This window comes from Gossypium hirsutum, chromosome A05, assembly GCF_007990345.1.
Source record: "Gossypium hirsutum isolate 1008001.06 chromosome A05, Gossypium_hirsutum_v2.1, whole genome shotgun sequence".
NCBI classification, from domain to species: domain Eukaryota; kingdom Viridiplantae; phylum Streptophyta; class Magnoliopsida; order Malvales; family Malvaceae; genus Gossypium; species Gossypium hirsutum.
Window position 1 is genome coordinate 97,508,669 of NC_053428.1, and position 25,751 is coordinate 97,534,419.

Here is a 25,751-nt window from a genome sequence, read left to right on the forward strand (position 1 = left end):
AATTTGATCTCTCAAACCCAAAAAAAGTCATCCTTGAATGCTTTATAAGAAGTCAAAGTTATGTCAACCAGATTTCCAATTTATTATTTCTGAAAGTTACAATAATAACAAATTACGATATGAATTTCAAAATTTTTAAGAAATGATATATTTCTTGGTTTATAAATTTTACTTTTTTTAAAAAACAGTCAAATTAGTAAACAAAAATTTATTTTCCAAATTAAAAAATAAATAAATAAAATTCTTGTCTTCTACTTTTGAGCCATACAATGTATGTTTGCTTGGTCCAATTCATATATTATGATTTGAGTCAATTAATATAAGAATATTAATTATTAAGAATTTTATTAAATTATATATTTTAATTAAAATATATTTAATAATAATTATGTTAATTTATATTTTAAAGTATCATATATTATGATTTGAGTAAATTAATATAAGAATATTAATTATTAAGAATTTTATTAAATTATATATTTTAATTAAAATATATTTAATAATAATTATGTTTAAATATGATTAAATTATTTATTATTGATAATAATAATCTTATTATAATTTAAATAACAATAACAATAATCATTTACCAAAACAAATTTATGCTAAGGGTATTCTAGTCATTTTAGTTTTTTTCATTATGCTATTACACCTCTATTCCATTCAACCAAACACAAGATTACTATTACGCCTCTATTCCATTACATTCAACCAAACAGTGGATTAGCTATTACACCTCTAATCCAATACACCTCTAATCCCAATACACCTCTAATCCAATACGCCTCTAATCCAATACAGCGAACCAAACGTGCCCTTAATTTATTTTCAAATCTTACCGTCTAATTTGATTCATTTGTTTTTATTAGAATGATTTTCAAGTAGGTTTTTTTATTTGGTTAACATTTTTAGAAGTATTAATATATAAAAAAAAAACATTTTAGTAGTATTAATACTATTTATTTTTAATAAATGGGTTATAAAATTATATCAAAATTAAAATTATGTATAATTGTTGAAGTTTATTATGTTGTCGCTTGTACCATGTATACTTTTTTCATGTTGGGATTTTTATTACGACATTGCATGTAAGATGTATAATAAATTTCTCGTCTTCGCATTTTTAATATTTCTAGGGTATGGTATAAAATATCATATTGTTTTAGTTGGAATTGGAATAGTAAAATTGAAAATCATAATATCTACTTTGAAATCTTCATCGTGTAGTTTTATTTAATTTTTAAATAATTATGTACATATTTTATATAATAATATAAGAAAATAATAACACTATTGTAGTTGTATTTGTTACTTTATAAATAGAAATTTTTGTTAGCTATTTTTTTATTGAGTTAGTGTTCAATTAATTTGTGATATCAATATAATTATACTTTTAAGGGATAAATATCATATTTATACACAGACTTAAGTTTAATGTGCCATTCGATACATGAATGTTAGTTTAATGTAATTAGATGAATGAAACTAGAATTGTGGTTTATATATATATATATATATATATATATGAAACTTTAATTTTGATTCAATTTCAACATTTAAAGAAATAAATACATACATTTATTTTCATATTGGATAAATATAATTGTTGGTGAATGCAAATATCAACGTAAAATGGTACTAATTTGATAATGTTACTACTGATTTGTGAAATTTGAATCAAATTAAAATTGTGTATAAAATTGCACAAAATCAAAATTTATATATAACATTGAAGATCGAATCAAAGTTCATATATAATTTTAACCTATTTTTAATATAAGATAGAATAAATATATAAATTAATCATCTATGATTTACTCGTAGAGAAGTAATCATGAACTCTAAACACGGACCATAGAATGGAAATGAACATATCAAGGAAAATATTAATTTTAAAATTCTATGAGAATTTTCATAATACTTCTATAATATAAAATTTTAAAAATTCAAAAAAAAATTTGATTTTTTTGTATCTATACAGAGGTTCTAATCTAGAATGATATTATTTTTGAATTTTCAAAAGAATTTAGTTTTTTTTAATAATGTATAAATTGTTATAAAATAAAGAGAGATGGAGAGAATAAAGAACAAAGAAAATATGAAAGCAATATAGAATATACTTTATTGATCAAAAATGGTGATTACAATGCTTCATCAGAGTCTCTATTGATATGCATAAGAAGTATAAAAGAAGTAGAAGAAAAAAGAGTACACAATCTATACTACGCATAATATGCTGCCTCATTAAAAACTTTACTAAGAAAACCCAATGGGACAAAACCTCAGTTAAGGGAAAAAGAGTACAACGCGTATTTACTCCCCCTCATGAAAACATCACATATTTTATCATATTCTACGTACTCAATCTTGAATACTAGTTTTTCAAATGACTATTTGAATGTATTTGCTAAGCATTTATATTACCATTCTTTTAAAAGTCATGAGTAAAGGAAATTTGGGGAAATATATTTTGATCTCTTCAGGAGATTCAATAATAATCATAACAAACTTTAATCTTATATAAAAACACAAATAGGTATTTTGGATCATTTTATAATCCTCCTTCAACTATTTAAATTTGCCACATATGTTCAAATTATTTCAATTCATATAAATGTATAATTTCTCGAGAATTTCAATATGGCTTTAGCATTCTAAATTCTTCAAAGATTTTAATATAAATTTACTATATAGTGATTTATAAAGGTTGTAACAATAACCATTAGACGCACGTTAAATCTTTTATGAATTATCAATTTAATAATATATATAAAGGTTATTGATCCACCACAAAAGAATGTTATATCTTTCATAATCAATACCAGTACTTAGCGAAAAACTTTATATTTTTATTCCGCTTTTACAAAACTATTTCATTTGCACCCTTATTGGCTTTATACCTTTAGATATTTAGACTAGTGGTCCAAAAACTCCACAAATTTAATTGTACTTGAATTGCGTCTTTCTATTTTGATCAATTTATTCCATATCTATATTTCTCAATAGATTTATTCAAGATCCTCATTTTATTTCATTATTTCAATAATAATATAGCATGCAAAATCATTGTCGACCACTTTTATTATTTGGTTCCACATTTTCTCAAATTGACATAACTTATCGAGATCTCTTATTTTCATTATTTTAAAATTCAATTTCAGGTACCTGAATCTCTTTTGAAGTTTTACTTATTAGTTATGTCTTGGGTCTCTTCTGGAGCACTCGCCTCCACTATATGACCATCTAGAATAATTTTTATCTTTGGAATCGATCAATCTATTATTTATTCTAACTGATTGTCCTACTGGGACTTTGATTCAAATTAAAATATTAGATGGTATATAACACTTGGTTATTCTCATTAAGATTGTAAATACATCTAACAATTAACTTGTAATGAGTTATCCTTATTGAACTTCTGGTTCAATTACTCTCCCCCTAACTCATTACAAGTTATTGTTTCTCTTCCCCTAATGTTGGGAAAACTGACAACTCATGTCACAATTAAATCTTGAATTAATTGCTCAAGAATATTAAAAGGAGACTCATATAAATATACATTCCCAATATTTTATTATGACCTGTGTGTTGTGGTGGAGCAATTGGAATATATACCTCACATCCAAAAATTGTTAAATGGGAAATATTTGGCTATTGACCAAAAATCAATTGTAATGGGGAGTATTTATAATTTATTGGCTTAATGGTACAACATGTAAACCAATACAAGCATGAATCTCATGCTGAAATAGAAAGTTTTGTTTTCATAAGTAATGGTTTAGCTATAAGTTGGAGGCATTTGATAAACAATTTAGCTAAATCATTTTGTGTGTGAACATGAGTTACAGGATGTTCAACTTTTATCCTAATTGACATGCAATAATCATTGAAAACTTGGGATGTAAACTCACCAACATTAGCAAGATGAATTGTTTTAATTGCATAATCTAGAATTAATCATTTAAACAAGTAATCTCGCAAATGACAGGTTGCGAGTTGATAACACGTGTGATTATTTTGTAGATGCATATACCAAAATCATATAATATCAAAACCATTCACATGGTGGATGAATGGACCCATATTCATTTTAGAAATGGAAAACATTAAATCTCAACTTTAGCTAGTGAGTTTCTAATAATCAATTTTCATTGAGAACAAACAACAAATGAGAATTCTTTAAATTAAAGAATCTTTTGGTTCTTTAATTGAATATCCATATGAATTCTCAATTAATTTTCGCATCATATACGATCCAGGATGTTCTAACTGGTCACGCCAAGTAGTAAACACATTTGTATTAGTAAACTTCTAGCATGTGTTTCAATTGTACTAAATGGTAACAAATTGATAATTTTATTATCATTCCTTTTAATTTGTATCCACATATAAGTACTATTATGACATTTACTACTGGAAATGTCTAAATCAATGTGAAATCTATAATGCCACCAAGTCAATAAATATAATTTCCAAATAATTGTATGCAATATTCGCTTTAGGGAATATATCAAAATCTTCAAATGCCCAAAAATCTATTAATAGCAAACTTTAAGAGTGAGTCTTATTTTCCATGTGTATAATAGCTACATAACCAATGACTTTTCATACATAAGTTTTCTCTCTTGTAAGTTCTCATCAGTAATATTTTACCACGTAATTTTAATTGAGAACTTATTCTGAATACGTAGAGTTATACTCACAATTTTTAAAAGATACTTGCAACTTTAGATGCATCCTACTATAATAAGCTTTATATAGAATTATCATATTCTATTGCTCATGAGTAGATCTTTCACAGTCAAATATTTTGCTTTCAACCCTTTAATAGGGATGATGACAAAAGAATATCATAAATATTATAAATTAATAATTCAACCCCCCTTTTTTTTATTCATATGAAATATAATCTTTTCCTCATTCACAATCTCAATATGAGATCCATTACAAATAACTTTTAAAAGTAATGCATTAACCATCACAAATTTTGTGCATTTTAGATAGTGATATATTAGCTCTTCTGGAGCTTTCAACTAATTTTGTATTATCAAATATTGAAATAATATTTGTTTGTTTCAGTACGAAATAAGATAAATATTTTCTATCTGTAATGATAGAATTCATTACTATGTTTTCATATCATTCCTCAAATAATATTAACAGAAACAAAATATTTGGGCATATGCCACATATATGGCCAATAATTTTTCATATCATATTGATAATATAAGTTATCTTTACCCTTTGAAAAGTTATCTTGAGAACTCTCATTGTTCTCTTATTCATTACTATGTTCCCACTTTTAGTGGTCTATGAGTATATCTTTTATTTTCTTTATGTTTACATTTACTTTGGAGAATGCAACAAATCTAGTAGAACGGATTTATAAACATCCCAATATATTTTTTATTTCATAATTACCATAACAAACATGCGTGAGATTTCAAATCAAAATCTATCTACGCATGTTGTCATGATTAGTCTCCAATTATAATAAGCAATAAATAAAACATAGTAAAATATACTTGAAAATCTTTAACATCATCGTCATCTCTAGAAGGTATGAGATAGTTCCAAAATATTCTTGATTTCATATGGATAACGATATCAAATCTTTTACCATCTATAAAAACTTTGCATCTTGCCGTCAAAGAAATTGAAAATCATGGAGGATAAATTTGATCATCGATAAAAGAAACTATCACTTTAAGCAAGATCGTGTTGATAACGTGCTATAAAATAAAGATAGATGGGGAGAATAAAGAACAAAGAGAATATAAAGCAATATAGAATATACTTTATTGATCTAAAAGGGTGACTACAATGCTTCGTCAGAGTCTCTATTTATAGGCATAAGAAGTATAAAAGAAGTAGAGATCTAATTCTAATAACTATTAGAATTTAAAGTACATCAAAATTTTATCTTAATCATGATAGACATCCACTTAATAAGATATTCATAACATAAATTATATAATATTCCAAAAAGTTTAAATTGTTTATAATATTATAACAATGATATAAAACTCAAAGATATACAAGGTAATAGTTTTTTTTTTAAATTGAACTTTTTATTACTTTTTTTTTCACTTTTAAATTTTTTAAAAATATAATTTACTAAATTTTTTTACAATTATATATATTTTAAATTAATTTGATTGACATATTTTTCCCTTTTTAATTATTTATTTTTAATAATAACTTAGCAAATTTGAGATGGAATTCTTGTAACTGTCATGCTGTTGAATTAATAAATTTAAGTGTATGGTTAAAATGTATACATTAACTTTACATCAGTTTTTCATTCAATTATACAAATATATAAATTTACTTATTTTTATATTGAATTAATATAATTGTTAGTATAAAAAGTATATAAATATAATGGTACTGTCTTAATGATATTATTACTGGCTTGTAAAAATTTCATCAAAATAAAATTTCATATTATAAATTATACAAAATTAAAGTTCATGCGTGGCGTTACACGTTGAACTAAAGTTTATGTTTATTTTTCTATATTTATCTCTTTTTTATTTCAATATAATTAATTTTGAAATGTGTAATATAATTAATTTTGAAATGTGTAATGAATAAGATCATCGAAAAATATTTTTGGAGTGATAATCATATTGAAGTTAAAAAAAATAATTTGATTGTTTAATTTTTTATTTTGAAGTAGTTATTAATTAACTCTAGTACATACATATCCAATTGCATCTTACATTATCACATGCTCGTGTATGTTGAATCTTGGGTAAGGATTACCTAACAACTTGGAACAAGGTCTTTTAACATCTTGAGTTCAAAGCCTTCCATATGAAATAACTTGGCAATATAATATGCTACTCTATTACAAGGGTGAATCAAGGGGGCTAGCAGTTGCATATTGCCCCCCTAAAAATAATAAAATTTTAATTTAATCTTTTAAATTTTATATTTTTACTATCGAAAAAATTACAATTTAATTTTGACCATTCTTAAATTCTTTTTTGGTTTTGCCCCTACTCTATTATTCTCCCTTAGAGTATATTGCATCTTGACAGTCCATTTCCACCATAACATCGATCAAATATTGCAATCATGTCCATCATCTAGCATGTCACCAACCAGCCATGTCACTCTTTAGAATTACCAATTGATAGTCTTTACCCTGTGCAATCTTCAGATCCTTGTAAGCTGCTCTCAACTTGGTAGAAAGTAGGGGGGCCACGCCAATCTTCCTCATAAAAACACAAATCGACGCTCTTTGAGCATCTTGTATTACCCATCCTATAGCGGCCTCTCCAGAATCCACATCAACAATAATGTCTACGTTAATAGCCATCCAATTCTGTAATGACACTTGCCACCCAACACATCCTCCACCGTCCTCCATGCTTCAACACTACGCCAATGCCCCCTCATACCTGCTTGCCTCTACCCAGCATTTCCGAACCACTTGAACAACAGGCCGTATGACACTTTCAAAGGCAATCACTCTGCTTCTTCCACAAGTGCCATATCATGGTCCCAAACATTGTTTCCCACTCAACAGCTGAACCATTGACGCTAAATGCCTTAGTCACTCGTTATAGGAAAAGTCATATAACATCGATTTCAATAGTCCAATAACTTAAATAAAAACTTTTGAATAGTTCAATAGTTTAAATGAAAACTTTCGAGTAGTTCAATGATCAAATTATAATTTACCCTTTTATTCATAGTTATATTAATGGTTTACAATATATAGTGGGCTTCACAGTGAGCCGAAAAACCCTTGAAGAAGCCATTTTCTAAATCCTAATCCATTTTCGGCCCTTCAAATTTTGGATTTTAGGGTTTAAATATTTGGTACTTTAGCATTTACTCCCAACAATATTTATTAATTAAATTAAGGGTAAACTGCATAGATAGTCACTCAATTATTAAAGATTTTTATTTTAGACATCTAAAATAAAAAGTTTGTAATTTAAGCACTCATGTTATTTAATTTAGTCATTTTGGTCACTCTTGTTAATATTACAAACGAGAAACTAACATAGAAATTAAAAAGATCAGTATAATAATAAATTTAATCTTCAACTTTTAGTCATAATTTTTAAAAAATAACTTTCAAAATTTACAAATAATTTCAATTTAATTCTAAATCTTAAAAAAATATAGAAATATATAAAAACACATAAATATTTTCAAAAAATATAATAATAAATTTAAAATTTATATTAATATTAAATAAATATAATTATATTAATATTACATAAAATAAAAATCCCCACCCCACCTCGTACCTCTCTCCCTCCCCCACCATCATTTCCGTCCCTCCCCCTCCTCTTTGCTTTGAGGTTTCGATATGGTTGCCATTAATTTCCCGAGAACCTCTAGTATCTGCAACAACACCATGGGGTTTTCTTATTGGCTTTCTCGTTTCAGGCCTATGAACTCTTCCGCTTATATTTTTCCTAAGAAGCCATTGAGACAAACTCATTCAAGATGATAACAAAAAGTGTAAAGTTGTGGGGGAAGAGGAGAGGGAGGTCCGGTGGGGAAGGGAGAGAGGGAGAGGGAGAGGGAGAGGGGTTTTTATTTTATTTTATTTAATATTAAGATAATTATATTTATTTAATATTAATATAAATATTAATATAAAATTTAAATTTATTTATTATATTCTTTTGAAAATATTTATTTTTATATATTTTATATATTATTATTTCTTGCCAAGATTACTTTTTAGTTTTATATATTTTTAAAAATATTTATGTATTTTTATATATTTCTTTTAATTTTTTAGAATAATGATTAAATTGAGATGATTCGTAAATTTTGAAGTTAATTTTTTAAAATTATAAATAAATTAATATGATATATAAAAATTGAAGGTTTATTTTTTATTATATCGATTTTTTTAATTTATTTTCTCTTTTGTGATTTCAATGGGAGTGACTAAAATAAGAGATCATGTAAAGTGGATGTTTAAATTGCAATTTTTGCAATTTTTTTTTATTTTAGGTATCGAAAGTTTTTTTATAGTTGGTGCCTATATGTGTCGTTTACCCAAAAAAACCAATGAGAGGGAAAAATCATCTCACTGTGTCTTCGTTTCATTTCTCAATTCACTCTCCTCAAAGCTTTGGATGTACCAAAAACCCTAACCAGCAATGTATCTCTACAACTTAACTCTTCAACAAGCCACCGGCATCGTCTCCGCCATAAACGGAAACTTCTCTGGCGGCAAAGTCCAAGAAATCGTCGTCGCTCGTGGCAAGATCCTTTCCCTTCTCCGTCCCGACGATCTCGGTAAGCTCCAAACACTTCACTCTGTCGAAATCTTTGGCTGCACACGTTCTTTAGCTCAATTCCGGCTAACCGGCGCCCAAAAGGACTATATTGTAGTAGGGTCGGATTCTGGTCGGATCGTTATCCTTGAATACAATAAAGAAAAGAACGTTTTTGATAAAGTTCACCAAGAAACTTTTGGGAAATCTGGATGTCGCCGGATTGTCCCGGGTCAGTACTTAGCTATTGACCCCAAAGGAAGAGCTGTAATGATTGGTGCTTGTGAGAAACAGAAATTAGTTTATGTTTTAAATAGAGATACTGCCGCTAGGTTAACCATTTCGTCGCCTTTAGAAGCTCATAAGTCACATACTATTGTTTATTCAATTTGTGGTGTTGATTGTGGCTTCGATAACCCTATTTTTGCTTCCATTGAATTGGATTACTCGGAGGCTGATCAGGATTCCACGGGACAGGCTGCTAATGAGGCGCAGAAGCATTTGACGTTTTATGAACTCGATTTAGGGCTTAACCATGTGTCTAGGAAGTGGTCAGAACAAGTTGATAATGGGGCAAATATGTTGGTCACGGTACCTGGTGGTGGTGATGGGCCGAGTGGGGTTTTGGTTTGTGCAGAAAACTTCGTTATTTATAAGAACCAGGGGCATCCGGATGTTAGGGCCGTCATTCCTAGACGGGCTGACTTGCCGGCAGAACGTGGTGTTTTGATTGTTTCTGCTGCTACTCATAAGCAGAAATCTATGTTCTTCTTCCTTTTGCAGACAGAATATGGGGACATTTTTAAGGTTACACTGGAACATGGAAATGAAGGAGTTACAGAATTAAAGATTAAATATTTTGATACAATTCCTGTTACAGCATCAATGTGTGTGTTGAAGACTGGTTTCCTATTTGCAGCTTCGGAGTTTGGAAATCATGCTTTATATCAGTTTCAGGCTATTGGAGATGACCCTGATGTTGAGTCATCGTCATCTACTTTGATGGAAACTGAAGAAGGTTTCCAGCCAGTGTTTTTCCAGCCTAGAGGGCTTAAGAATCTAGTTAGAATTGACCAAGCTGAGAGCCTGATGCCAATAATGGATATGAAAATTGCTAATCTCTTTGAGGAAGAAACACCTCAGATATTTTCACTCTGTGGGCGTGGTCCTCGTTCTTCTTTGAGGATATTAAGGCCCGGTTTGGCCATCAGTGAGATGGCTGTCTCACAGCTTCCTGGTGTCCCGAGTGCTGTGTGGACGGTGAAAAAGAATGTTAGTGATGCCTTTGATGCGTACATTGTAGTGTCATTTGCCAATGCTACTCTTGTTCTTTCCATTGGTGAAACAGTTGAAGAAGTTAGTGATAGTGGTTTTCTTGATACCACTCCTTCTCTTGCTGTTTCCTTGATTGGTGATGATTCACTAATGCAAGTCCACCCTAATGGTATCAGGCATATAAGGGAAGATGGGCGTATTAATGAGTGGAGAACTCCTGGGAAAAGGACGATTGTTAAGGTTGGCTCAAATGGGCTTCAAGTGGTTATTGCATTGAGTGGAGGGGAGCTTATATACTTTGAGGTGGATATGACTGGGCAATTAATGGAAGTGGAGAAGCATGAAATGTCTGGAGATGTGGCTTGTCTTGACATTGCCCCTGTTCCTGAAGGAAGACAGAGATCCCGTTTTCTTGCAGTGGGTTCATATGATAATACAATTCGTATATTGTCTTTGGATCCTGATGATTGTATGCAGATTCTGAGTGTTCAGAGTGTGTCCTCGCCTCCTGAGTCTCTCCTTTTCCTTGAAGTTAAGGCATCAGTTGGTGGGGAGGATGGTGCTGATCACCCTGCCAATCTTTTCCTTAATGCTGGTTTGCAGAATGGAGTGTTGTTCCGAACGGTAGTAGATATGGTTACAGGGCAGCTCTCTGACTCCCGTTCACGGTTCTTAGGGCTGAGAGCCCCAAAGTTGTTCTCTGTTAAAGTGAGAGGCCGACCTGCAATTCTTTGCTTGTCCAGTCGGCCATGGCTTGGTTATATTCATCAAGGACATTTTCTGCTAACTCCGCTTTCTTATGAGACACTCGAATTTGCTGCCTCATTTTCATCTGATCAGTGTGCTGAAGGTGTTGTTGCTGTTGCTGGGGATGCATTGAGGGTTTTCACCATTGAGCGTCTTGGAGAAACCTTTAATGAGACTGCTATTCCTTTGAGGTATACTCCTAGGAGGTTTGTCATGCAACCAAAGAGGAAATTATTGGTAATTATCGAGAGCGACCAAGGATCATATACTGCAGAAGAGCGTGAAGCTGCGAGAAAGGAGTGCTTTGAGGCTGCTGGAATGGGTGAAAATGGTAATGGTAATGTGAATGAAATGGAAAATGGTGGTGATGACGAGGACAAAGAGGATCCCCTCTCTGATGAGCAGTATGGTTATCCAAAGGCAGAGTCGAACAAGTGGGTTTCTTGCATTAGAATTCTTGATCCGAGGACTGCTACCACAACTTGCCTTCTGGAGCTTCAGGATAGTGAAGCTGCTTTCAGTGTATGCACCGTGAATTTCCATGATAAAGAGTATGGAGCTCTCTTGGCTGTTGGAACTGCCAAGGGCCTGCAGTTTTGGCCCAAAAACAGCTTAGTTGCGGGATTTATTCATATTTATAGGTTTCTTGAAGATGGCAGGTCACTTCAACTTTTGCACAAGACACAAGTGGAAGGTGTTCCTCTTGCTTTATGCCAGTTTCAGGGAAGGTTACTTGCTGGAATAGGATCTGTGCTCCGATTGTATGACTTGGGGAAAAAGAGATTGCTTAGAAAGTGTGAAAATAAGCTTTTCCCTAACACTATTGTCTCTATCCACACTTACCGTGATCGAATATATGTTGGGGACATCCAAGAGGTATGATTTCTGATTTTTTCTGAATTCTTACTTCTTTATCAGTTTCTTTTAAAAATTACTTTACATCTTGTATGCATGTCTCGTCTAATAAATGGGTTTTGAAAAATTGATGAAGTTGAGTTTTAATGCTCCCTTTGTTCCAAAACTGTAGTCCACTCCGATTATGTGTTCTTCTGTTTGCTTTCTTTGTCGGTTATTCTAGATCAATAACAAATATGATCCTTTATTGCAGTCATTCCATTTTTGCAAGTACAGAAGGGATGAAAATCAACTGTATACTTTTGCTGATGATGTTGTTCCAAGATGGCTTACTGCATCATACCATATAGATTTCGACACCATGGCTGGTGCAGACAAGTTTGGGAATGTCTATTTTGTGCGCCTACCACAAGATGTATCAGATGAGATAGAAGAAGACCCAACCGGTGGAAAGATAAAATGGGAACAGGGAAGGCTCAATGGAGCTCCTAACAAGGTAGAGGAGATTGTTCAGTTCCATATTGGAGATGTGGTAACTTGCTTGCAGAAGGCATCTCTGATACCAGGTGGTGGAGAGTGTGTTCTTTATGGTACAGTAATGGGGAGCTTGGGGGCATTGCTTCCATTCACTTCCCGTGATGATGTTGACTTCTTTTCTCACCTAGAGATGCATATGAGACAGGAGCACCCGCCCTTGTGTGGACGAGATCATATGGCTTATAGATCTGCATATTTCCCTGTCAAGGTGAACCTCAAATGAAATGTTTATTTTCAGATCATCATGTTCTCAGATGTAGTTAATTTTATTAGTTCTGGTTTTCAAAGTTTGAAATGATTTTGCAGGACGTTATTGATGGGGATTTGTGTGAGCAGTTTCCTACCCTACCTTTGGATTTGCAGAGAAAAATTGCAGACGAGTTGGATCGGACTCCAGGGGAGATATTGAAGAAACTTGAAGAAATCCGAAACAAGATTATCTGAGGTAGCTAACGGCATCATGTTTAAGGTGCTTTTCCCTTCCCTCTCCTTTTTTGGCTTTCTGTACCATTTTTGGTTTATATCTACGTAATTATGTTTAAAGTAGGCTAAAATAACAAAGAAAAGACCCTAAACTTAACTACATTATCCGGAGAAGCCCCTGTGGTTTTATTACACACAAATAAGCCTTTGAACAAGTCCCTAACTTTTAATTTATACTGCAATAAACCCTTGAAACAAATTAACCACTTGTCTGGATAAAAATTGGAGGATAAGGTTTCTTTTTGTACAATCAAAGTTTAGGAAGTTATTTTAAGAATGTGATATGGTTCAGGGGCTTCTTTCCCTAGTATTTTAGCCTTTAGTTGTATTGCTTGAACTGTAATTAGGCGGTTTAATCAGCGTTTCGAGTAGTATAACTGCATATTGAAGGGTAGTTTGTGCTTTGTGTATCAGTGTACCTGGAGTTGTCAGCACGAGTTGCCGGTAGTCAGTCGTGGTGTCACAGTTGTGAGGAGCAATTGCCTGAGGCAAGTCAAGTTGAAAACGAGAGGTAACGAGTCAAGTCGAGAAGGCTAGGCAACTGAGGGGGATAATTTTATATAATCAAACAAACTAGTTGGCGTTAGAAGCAAAAAATTAGTGTTAGTATTCGTAGAGATGACATTTGTTATTGTAATTAGTTGGGATCATCTTGTGAATTTGTATGATATATTTTGAAGTTTGATGTTCAGGCTTCGGTTTTGTTTTAAAAGGAAAATATCCAGTCGTCGTTGATAGTCGAATTGACTCAAATTAAATTTCTCCCATGCAACATTGGTTCAGGTTTATTTATTTATTTATTTTTTATATCATTTTATTTCATTTTTGGTTAACCGGAGCATTATAGAAAAAAGAAAAAATTTAAAATTAAATTAAGAAAAAAGAACTTGGTTCGTTTGTATAATTGCAGTTTTTTTTTTTAATATAATTTTGTTGAGGACTCGAGTAGGCGCGGATTCGGGCATTCCAACATCATCTACTTTAACAATGGTTAAATTGTCATAGATAAATAGAAAATGAATGATGGAAAAAATGGACCAAAACTATAAAAATAGAAAGGTTAAAATTGGCATCAAATCAACATTACCATAGAAATCTTGCATTACTTACCTGTTTTATTAAATCTTAACACTATTACTAATATAAGATTATTAACTTGAAATAAATTTTAAGATTAATATAATTATGAGTTTTAATATATCTATTTGCAAAAATTATTTAGGATTTTACAAGCAAGATTCAAAGGTGAAACATGTGTGGGAAAAAGAAATTAAAATGTTAAATATTAAAAAAGTGAAATATTTAATGAACTATAATATTCTCAATGTCACATTGAATATTAACTAATTATGTAGTTGGGTAATAAATTAAAAGGGTGTGGTTGATCTATGAACAGTACCTGATGAAGTTTCATTGTCATGTTATGTTTTTCTGTTAAGAAAGACATGAATATCGGTCCTATGGGTGAAGTCATTTTCATTTAGATACGTTGAGACAGTATCACACATAGTGGGTCCGTATAGGTTGGGATTTTATTTATTTTGGCGAAAAAGGTTGTATTTTTATTTAGATTAAGATTTTATTTATTTAAATAAATGTAAATTATAAAAAAAGGCATTTTCTTTTTATATATTTCAATATTTGTCGAATAAAACACCAAATGGAATGGGAAGGAACATACTTGTCGTAGTCTCTTTATTTAAAGAAAGCTATTCAAATCTTCTTACATATGATAAATAAATCATTTATCTTTTAAAAAGTATTTACTTAACCTTCATTTAAAATTGACTAACCTTTCTAGGATTTATTTAAAGGAAACTACCCTTAATGTTCCTGCTTTTTAACTATCACGACATTTGGCCAATTGAGTTTTAGCTCGATTATCATCGGCATTGTTGCCAGTGCAAAAGAACGTGGGTGTGAGTACATTGAAGCACATTATCCTCTTATTTAAGAGTTGGGGAGGGGCTATGGGTAGTTCGACACATTGTATCAAAAAGAACATATATGATAAGAACCTATAATGAGATTAATGTTTTAAAAAAATCTATCACGACATTTGAGATCCAATCTTGATACATGACTTTTTCTGGTGAAATTATCAGCTACAAGCTGATCAACCTTTCTTTATATAACGTGGACCATTTGTTATTGTTTTTGCTAGGTAAGTTCATATGAAACTTACTAAGTTATTCTACTTATGTTTAAAATTATACTTAGTGTTATTAATTTACATTAACTAAAAGGTTGTTGATTTTTGGCATATGAGGGATTAAATTGTAAAATATAAAATACATGACGAATACGAGTAAGTATTTCTATGATTTAACACTTGTTTAAATTTCATATTTTGTGATACTTTACATTGTATACTATCATAATGAACTATTAAGGATGAATTAGATTGAATTGGAGTATTTGAGGTTGAATATTTGAGACAAGGACTGAAATGAATAAACTAGAAATTATAGATTTAATTAGTATGAAAATTAAGTTGAAGCATATTGAAACTATGATAATTGATAAGTTTTGAATTAGGAAATATAAATTGGTTTTATAAAACGAAATGGTAGATGGATGATTTGTAACATACGACATGTGACGGAGCAATAGGCGAACCATTGGGCTTGAAACGATAAACCATCATTTTCGAGAAATACGGGGTGGTAAGCTATCGTTTTTGAACAACCCAGAATGAAAAAATTGAATTGATAAACCATTGTTGTCGGGTAATCGGAGGTGGTAAGCCATCGTTGTGGGGTAACCTGGGGGTGGTTCATCATTGCTAGGAAACCCAACATGATAGAATTAAATCGATAAACCATCATTGTCGGGCAATCCAGGGTGGTAAGCCATTGTTGCTGGGCAATCTGGGGTGGCAGGTCATCGTTACTGGGCAGCCCGGGATGATAGAATTGAATCGATAAACCATCATTGTCGAGCAATCCAGGATGGCATGTCATATTTTTCGGGCAACTCAGGATGATAGAATTGAATCGATAAACTATCATTGTCGGGCAATCCGAGATGACAAATTGAAATGAGTTGAAAATGACTTATGAGCTCAAAATATCATCGAGAAGATTACACGGTTTGAGATTTTACATATTAAAAATGTATATTGAATGATGAATTCATGCTTGAGTTATAAAGAACAAGACTCTTAGATAACAACTCCATGTGTGGTGAATTATACTATCTCATTATACTATTTCGGATTCATAGGAATACTACTGAGTGATATACTCATCATACAATTTATTTCTTGTGTGCAGGATAGGTTAATAGCTACATTTCAAACATCCGCTTCAGCATCTCGTCAAGATTCCCAACTCCATAAAGTTTGTGCCTTTTATTTCTAGTTGAATTTGGTATGTACCTAGTAAGTCTTATATGTGTTTTATTTTTGTAAATGATGTTAAACATGGATGTTGGTTTGTAAAGCTCATTTTTGGTACAATATATTTGTTTTTGATATGCATAGGTATAAAAGTATATATGCTTGTAAGTTTGATATGTCAACTTATAGAATGGTAAATTAGTTTTTGTTGTGAATATACCTTGAGCATGAATTGAAAACGTTCTTAATGTTATGCCTTTAAGGAATTAGGTGTTTTGTGATTATATTATGTGAATGGCATATGTTTGATGCACATAAATATGAGTATGCAACTTAAACTTTTCATATTTTGAATGTGCTTTAGTCATGTTAAAATTGTTTAGCTACTGTTCATTTGGTCTAAAATGAAATTATAGTAGGTTTGCATTGTTATGCCTTTGAATTGTAGGTTTTGAGAATGTGAAATTGCAGAAATAGTTAGTGACATCGTTTGAACGACGTTGGGACTAGGATATCACATCATGACGTAGTGTGTTTGTCGTCGGGACGAGCTTGAGTTCTAGGTCATGGCGCGATGAGGTAACCCGTCACCACGACAAGTCCATAACAGTGAGGCACATTATGACAAGTAACTCCCTCATGTCATGGCGCCGACCCTAAATTTTGAAACTTTTCATTTTAGTCTTTTTTTATTTCAATTTAGCTTTAGAACTTCAGTAAGTTCATGCAAAACTCGAGAATGATTGTATTACACCTTGAATGCAAATTATTTGATTTTATCTTTAAAATTGCATAATTTCAAATGTGAATTGATCATAGCGACAACAAATGTGACATTCTTTATTTCAAACTTGACGATCGGGTCGGGTATAAGGTGTTACACTTGGATCCAAACTCAAGGTATGTACTAGCATATATGTTGTTGACTGGCTAAACACATTAACATTTTCTTTAAGCAAATTGCATAAAAATGTGTTTTTCACCTTGTGGCAAAACTGAGGCGATACAAGTCACCTTTTCCTTTTAAGGACACTAAAAAAGGGTTTGTTCAGTTGGATTTTCTCTATATAAACTTGTGCCTGATCTTATGTCTAGACTTTCAAGAGATATCATAGAATTATCAATCAACTTTTGGAAAGAATCATCTTCCTCATTTGTCTACCTCCGAATTAAACACCCAAAACACCATTATTAAAACTTCCCAAGTTTGGCAATACAAAACTCCATGCATGTAAGTCATTTTGTTACTCATTTTCAGTAATTTTTATGTTTTTGAGATCGTTGCAGCTTAATCTAGCTAACCCAAAGACTAATTCATAAAACTGTTAAATGTTTTGATTTATGTCATTGATGAATTTTTGGTGTTTTTGAAGTTTTATGATAGATTGTTAAGCTTGATAGTTAAATGCGACTATTTTGTAAAGTGATTTTGGTTAGTTTTTAGTTAAAGGATTAAATTGATAAAATAATAAATTAGGCATGAAAATATTGTGAAAATTTAATAACTCTGAGCTGAAATGACATAAGGGAAAATTTGGCTAGCATGAAATTGATGAAATTGTGATAGATTTGAAAGTTTCGGGTTTAGGGACTAAATTGTATAAAAGGTAAAAGTTTAGGGTAAAAGTATAAAATGATTATAAAGGGTCAAATATGTGAATTTAAGTATTTTATGATATTTGAATTGGTTAATTGAATAAAAATTGTTATATTTAGATTAAGAAATGGATCAGTCGGTTGATAATCGCGGGAAAGGAAAAGTCGACGAGTAGTTGTCTTTGAAGTGTCCATAGCTATTGTGGTTAGGTAAGTTCTTGTTAGGTTTAGTATGTTTATAATGATTTGAATTCATATATATATATGTTTATGAATTTATACAAGTTAACATGATTAATTAATGTAAGGCATGAGACTGGAAATAAAGGATTGATTTGTAAAGCATAGTAAATAAGTATGTGTGAATTGAAGGTATAACATATGAACTGAATAAGACCAGGTTGATCATGATATAATAATATAAAGATGAAAAGGTTATAGAATATAGGTTATAGCTCGTGTGAACGTAGTGAGTAGCTAGGATACAAATGATATGTCATTAGGATTTATATTCAGCAGATACTATGTACCAGTGTTGGCTATGTGCTATTTATATTTAGTAGGTACTATTTACCGGTGTCGGTGTTATATTTGGCAGACACTATGTATCGGTAATGGATACCATACCAATAGCTTGAGATCATGCATGTGTTGCAAATTCTCTAAAACTTATGTGAGCAGTATCGTGTATCGGTTAATGTCCTTTTGTCAGCTTGTGTGAGAATTACCCTTTCGTGTATCCGAAGTCAATTTCCTATTGTTCCTCGGGCAAAATAGTTAATTATTGAAATGGAAATGAGAAGAGATAATTTGATAAATTATGTTGTGCTGAGTATAGCTTGATATATGGATCTTAGCAAGTTATGTTTTGATGATTCGAATTATCCAAGCTTAACCAATTGACATGGTAGAAATTATGGATCAAGATAAAGGATTGTAATTTTTATGTTATGTATGAGTAGTAAACTTGAATTGACAGGTATTTAATGTTTGTTTTACGAACTTATAATCTTTATGTAAGCTTACCTTAGTTGGTTTTCTTCTTTGTAGATCATTGGACTCTTTTCGTCAATTAGACATCAATGGGGATCACACTATCTGACAACTCATTCGGTAGCTATTTGTTTATTTTGGTCAGTTATAAGTGACATGTAAATAGGGTTTTGGTATGTTTATGTTAATAGGCATCTTAGTGATGTTTTATGCCATTTGAAGAATATAATATGTATATTGAAGTAATTCTAATTGATATTTTGGTATAAATGTCTAGGTAACTTGGTAAAATTTGGTTGGTAATATGTTGGCAATATGAGCAATGGTGTAATGTTTTTAATTTGGTATTGAGTTCATGGAATGGATGATTGGGATATATTTTCATTGAAAGGTTTGGTATAAATGGTTGATTATAACATATGTTATTTGAGACTTATTTAATGATTGAATAAGGTTGATGTGTTGAGTTTGTTTTGCTTTGGATAGTTGTTGTTTATGTTTAAATTGTGGTGCTAGTGAGGGCATATTGGTTAGGCACAAAGGTTGGTTGTGAGATGGTATATTTCATCATGTTTTGGCACATTTTGAATAATTTTGAATGTTTCTTAATGCATGGCTTGGAACTTAAGAATTCGTATGTGATTTAGCTTGTCTTTGAAGGTGTTTTTGGGCACACATGACTTGTGACATTATTTGTCACACGACCGTGTGATTGTGTGCAGCACACGGTTGCATGACACAACCATGTGGTTTATTTGATTTTTGATGCAGGTTTGTCCACACGGTTGCAGTGAGTTACATGGCCGTGTGACCTCTATTTTTACTTTTTACCTAAATTTTTGTAAAGGTTTCAGTTTAGTCCAAAATTGTTCTCGGTTTATTTTAAATGCTTCGTATGTTTGATTTAGGTCTGTATATGATTGATTAACATGGGAATGGTTGTAATTGAATAATTAAATAAATTATTTGGTTATTTACAACAGGATAGTAAACAATGTTAATATTTTACAATTGTAATACCTTATAGCTCGGGTCAGGTGACTGAATCGGGTATAGGATGTTACATTTAGTGGCATCAGACCTATGGTTTAGTCAATTTTAGGGCTGAACGTAACATGTATTGAGTCTAGAAATACATGTCATTTTATAACCTATAATAGTGTGATGACTCTTGATTAGTTTGACTTGCTTTATTATGAACTAAAGATATTAACTGAATCCAATAAAGCAGATTTCGATGGAGTATAGAGTTATGTTCCAGCCACCGATTAAGGGGTCGCTCATAATGTGTCGGAGTTTCAAGATCCTAGAGAAGAGGCTCATAGTATTTTTTTAAGTATGATGAATGATATGTTTAACATGTATATGAGAGTCAATTATGTGGCTTAACAACCTCCACCCCTCGTTCTCAAAGTCCTATACGATAGAATAGTTCTATACTTTCTATTGATAAAGTTCAAAAATGCGAGGCTGAAGAGTTTTGCGATAATGTAGGTGATGATCCAGTCAGAGTTAAGTACCGGTTAGAACACACCTAGAAAGTTCTGAATAAAATGTTGTGTCCTCTTGAAGATTGTTTGAGATGTGTAGTGTCATTGTTAAAAAATGAGGCTTTTTACTAGTGGATGACTTTAATTCCGGTTGCACCTAAAGAACGAGTTAACTGGGAATTCTTCAAAACTGAGTTTTGAAAGAGATATGTTAACAAACAATATCTTGATAAGAAGAAAAAGGAATTTGATGACGTCACGAACTAACTAAAATACGACAAAGGCAAGCGCACATATCGAATGGTAGTATAGCTATGGTGAGTCGGGAATATCGTATCCACGAGGGTTAGTACTATTAATTACTATCTTTTTATTATCTAGCCTATAAATTGAAGGAATTGTTTTAACCTAATCTAAATTTAACTAAACTGATTACTAAACGACAGAGAGCAGATTGGGAAAATAATTAAAGAAAACTTATGAGAGAGACAATACCCAGGAAAGAATCCACCTAGACTTCACTTATTATTTTAAATCTGAATTAAACAATTTATTCATTTGACTTTATCCGTAGAAATCCCTAAACTATATTAATATCTCTTTCGAGAGTAAAAATAACAACTCTAGGTTGATTAATTAAAAATCTCTTTCTAATTAAAACCCCTATCGTTTCATTAACTCGATCTATGGATTCCCCTATTAGATTCGACTCTAATTCGGTAGATTATGTCATCCTATTTCTAGGATTGCATGCAACTCCACTCAATTTTACCAGATCTACTCTTAAACAGGGACTTTTGCTCTACTGAATAAGCACATCAATCATGAATTAATATCTGAAAACATTAAATATGAAGGTAAATAAACATAATTGAGATCAAGAGCAAATATTTATCATGTAAATTAGAAAAATCAAAGAATAAGATCTGTCATAGGTTTCATCTTCCCTAGGTATTTAGAGAATTTAATTCATACTTGGAAAGAAAAACATCTCAAAAATATGAAAACAACAAAACATAAAGAAATCCAAAAACTTCTAAAGAAATTGAATGGAGATCTTCAGTCTTGAAGGAGATCCTGTTTCTGAGTTGAGTCCATCAGCGTTCTTCGAGTAATTTTTGCGTTCTACTCTGCATGTCTTCATAGGTCCTTTTCTAGTCTGCAGTTATAGACTTTAGAATGCTCAGAAACGCTAAAAATTGGCTTTTTCCGCGTGTTTGGGAAACAGGGAGCGATATCAACACGGGCTGCCATACAGGCGTGTGTCCAACCCATGTGGCTCACACGGGCGTGTGCTTAGCCAGTGTGGAAATAGTTTTGGCCATGTAGATCTTTAAATCAGCACGTTTTGCCCGTTTTCGGCTCATTTTTGTTCCCCTATGCTCTCCTAAGTATAAAACATGAAATTAAAGAATTAGTAATATCAAATTTACTAAATTATATAATAAATCATCCAAAAACATACCAAGTATGGGATTAAAACATGTTATATTTATGGTTATCAGAATTCCTCAAATTGAAATAGGGAAATAGATTAGTTGGGGAGTATGAGCATAAGTTTGTCCAACTCATTAACTATGCTCGGTAAATTGTATCTTATAAGAAAGAAATGTGTATTCAGTTTGAAGATGGTTTAAATGACGAGATCAAGCTGTTAGTTGGTGCGATGAAAATTAGAGAGTTTGTGGTTTTGTTTGACAGAATTTAGAAAATGGAAGAGGTATATAATCATAAGAAGCAAAATGAAGCTAAAGTTCGTGACTTCAATAAACGCAATTCAACCAAAACATTTTTTGCTCCCCCACCAAAGAAGATGAAAGAATTAAGTAGCCTTTCTTTAGCGCCATCAGAGTTTTTGGGCAAAGATCGATCGAAATAGAATAATATAAGATCACTAGTGCCTTTAGTAGCTAACATGGGTAGCGTCCGAAATATAAATAAACCTGAATGCAAACTTTGTGGCCAAAATCACTTTGGAGTGTGTAGATTGAAAATGGATCCTACTTTAATCGTGGATCTCCTAATCATTTCAAGAATGATTGTCTGAATCGAACTAATTTAAATAGAGATAAGAATGCAAAACCTATTGTTACTTCTACTAGAGGCAAATAGCCAGGGAATAGTGGTACCGCATGAGTTAGTAGAAGTGGGACCAAAGACACAACAATTCAAGCTGAAGCTCGAGCTTTTGCCAGAGCTTATTTGATTTGTGTACGCGAGGAAGCCTCCATCCTAATGATATTGCTGGTACCTTTTCTATGTTTGATGTTATTGTGTATGCATCAATTGACCATGGGTCAAGACATTTATAGATATGCACTACGTTAGTAACGAAAAAGATTTTATTGGTTATGTCAACTGATTATGTTTTGAAAGTAACGAACCTTTGAGGCCAAAATGTCATAATTGATTTGGTTTACAAACAGTGTTCACTGAAAATTAAGGGTTATGATTTTCTTTTTTATTTGATGTTACTTCATTTTGATGAATTTGACATTATTCTAGGGATGGATTGGTTGATTGTATACAAAGCTATCGAGAATTGCAGACAAAAATGAAACAGTTTGAGATATCAGAATGGTGAAGTAAATAATGTTGAATTGTTAAGTATGATTGTGTTTCAAATACGATTTCAACAATATTAGCACAAAAATTAATTAAAAAATATTGTAATGTGTTTTAGCTAATATCCTGGATTCCATATTATTGAAAATAAAAGTTGATCAAATACCAACAGTTTGCGAGTTTACAGATGATTTTCCTTAGGAATTATCGAGTTTACCGCCAAAGCGAGAAGTTGAGTTTGCTATAGAATTAATGTCTTGAACTGCTCTGATTTTGATTGATCCATACAAAATGGCTCCAATTGAATTAAAAGAATTAAAAGCTCAGTTTCAAGAATTAATTAAAAGAGGTATTAGTCAATCGAGTATATCACGTCGGGGTGCACTTGTTTTGTTTGTGAAAAAGAAAGACGGGTCAATGAGATTGTGTATAGATTATTGACAATTGATCAAAGTCAGAATAAAGAATAAATATTAATTACATAGTATTGAAGACCTATTTGATTAGTTAAAAAGTGCTACAGTGTTCTTGAAGATAGATCTCTAATCTGGTTATTATCAGTTGCGAGTTAGAGATGTAGATGTACTGAAAACAGTATTCAGAAAGTATTATAGACATTACAAATTTTTAGTTTTGCCTTTCGGATTAACTAATGTGCTTGCAACATTTATGGATATGATGAATTGGGTTTTTCGGACATATTCTGATAGTTTCATTGTTGTTTTATTGATGACATACTGATCTATTCTAAAACTAAATTAAAGTATGCTCAGCATTTGAAAAATTGAATTACAGACAATTTGTGAAGAATTTCTTGATAATTGCATTGCCGATGATGAAGTTACTATAGAAAAACATTGAATTCATTTAATCGAATAAGTGCTAATAGAGTTATGACCAGTTGAAAATTTTACTAGCAGAAGCTCATGTATTGCTTCAACGTGAATCTGGGAAGAAGTTCATTGTTATATTGATGTTTCACTCAATAGTTGGGGTTGCGTACTAATACAAGACGACAAGGTTAACGTGTATGCTTCTAGACAGCTTAAAGCTCATGAAAAGAATAATTTGACACATGATTTTGAGTTGGTAACTGTTGTGTTGCTTTGAATATTTGGAGACATTGTCTTTACGGTGAGGAATGACACATGTTTATCGATCATAAAGCTTGAAATACTTGATGAATAAAAAATAGTTAAATTTGATGCGACAAAGATGACTTGAACTATTAAAAGATCATGATTTGGTGATTGACTACCATCAGGGAAAAGATAACTTAGTAGTTGATACCTTGAGTCAGAAATCTTTATTTGTATTGAGCTTGATTAAAGCTTAGTTGATCTTGAGTTAAGATGGTTTAATTACTATAGAGTTGAGAGTTAAAGCATTATTTCCTCAGAAAAATTTGTGAGTTGTAAAGAAAAGACCTGAATCTGTTAGCTAAATAGGAAAAAATTCAGAATGATCAAATCACCAAGTACAATATTGATTATGATAATAGTATATATTTTCAAAATTGTATATGTGTGCTAAACAATGTTGAGATTATACGAGACATCTTACACGAGGTTCATAGTAGCATTTATCTAATTTAAGCCAGACAATGAAAAATGTGTAATGACTTGAGACAAATTTATTGGTGGCCGGGAATAAAATTTGAAATTTCAAAGTTTGTATCGAGATATTTGGTATGTCAACAGGTCAAAGTTGAATATCAAGTTTTGTCTGGGTTATTATTGTTAGAATAATAAAATCAACTCATTTTATTTTGGTCAGAACAGATTACTCGTTTGAATGGCTAGTTGAGTTGTATGTATTTGAAATTCACCTCTAAATTCCGAAGTAAACTTCACAAAGCTATGGTGCAAATAGACAGACAGTCGAAATGGGTAATTTAGATTCTAGATGACATATTACAGTGTTATATCATCAAGTTCAATTGCGTGAGAACAAGCTAGTTGGTTTTGATTTGACTTGAAAAAAGAAGAGTCTTTGAGAATACAGTAACCAAAACTATTATTAGGTGAGAAATTTTGATGACGAAATTTTTTAAGGGGGAGAGTTGTAACAACCTATTTTCAGTGGTATTGGAAACAATGGTTTTGAGACCACAAACCTGATGAGTGAGTCCGTAAATATTATTATTTAATATTTATGAGTCAAATATAGTATTATATTTAATGTTGATTTGATAATTATTGATAATTAAATGAATAGTTAAGTGGTTTATCCCTAAAGTTAAGTGGTTTTGAAAAATGAGGTACTGAGACCTAGTTTTTGTAAACTAAGCCCGTAAATATTCTATGGAGTTGTTATATAGGTAAATTGAAATTTGGTTCAAAAATTTTAGTGATTTTTTGGTTAATTAAAAAAAGGACTAAATCGTAAAAGTCATAAAACTTAATTGCTATTAGGTTATAAGTGTTAAATGGGTATAAAAACATGAATTGAAGGCTTTAAAAGGAAATTAAACCTTTAGTAATCTAAGTGGACGGTTAAATAATTAATTTGAAGTATTATATATATGTTAAAATATGTCTAATTATTAATAATTATATGATAATTAATAAACAAAAGAAAAGAATCATCTTCCTCATTCGTATACCATTGATA

General features: G+C 31.3%; 1 protein-coding gene across 2 annotated transcripts; it reads left to right on the plus strand.

The window, feature by feature from the left end:
- The first annotated feature begins 8,917 nt into the window (after positions 1-8,917).
- On the plus strand, positions 8,918-13,891 carry LOC107959892 (spliceosome-associated protein 130 A). 2 transcript variants are annotated; one of them, XM_016896067.2, is made up of 4 exons: positions 8,918-12,155; positions 12,388-12,879; positions 12,978-13,140; positions 13,569-13,891. In XM_016896067.2, the coding sequence occupies exons 1-3, from the start codon at positions 9,141-9,143 to the stop codon at positions 13,113-13,115; spliced, it is 3,645 nt and encodes a 1,214-aa protein (XP_016751556.2). In that variant the 5' UTR covers positions 8,918-9,140; the 3' UTR covers positions 13,116-13,140; positions 13,569-13,891. The 2 variants fall into 2 exon arrangements, with proteins under 2 accessions (XP_016751556.2, XP_016751557.2); XM_016896068.2 differs by having other exon boundaries at positions 9,029-12,155; positions 12,978-13,116.
- Positions 13,892-25,751: the final 11,860 nt, after the last annotated feature.

Excerpts from the sequence above, each read along its gene's own strand:
- LOC107959892 (XM_016896067.2), top strand. The coding sequence starts at position 9,141 with ATGTATCTCTACAACTTAACTCTTCAACAAGCCACCGGCATCGTCTCC. Across the intron at positions 12,156-12,387 it reads ATGTTGGGGACATCCAAGAG|TCATTCCATTTTTGCAAGTA; the intron begins GTATGATTTCTG and ends CCTTTATTGCAG. Across the intron at positions 12,880-12,977 it reads CTGCATATTTCCCTGTCAAG|GACGTTATTGATGGGGATTT; the intron begins GTGAACCTCAAA and ends ATGATTTTGCAG.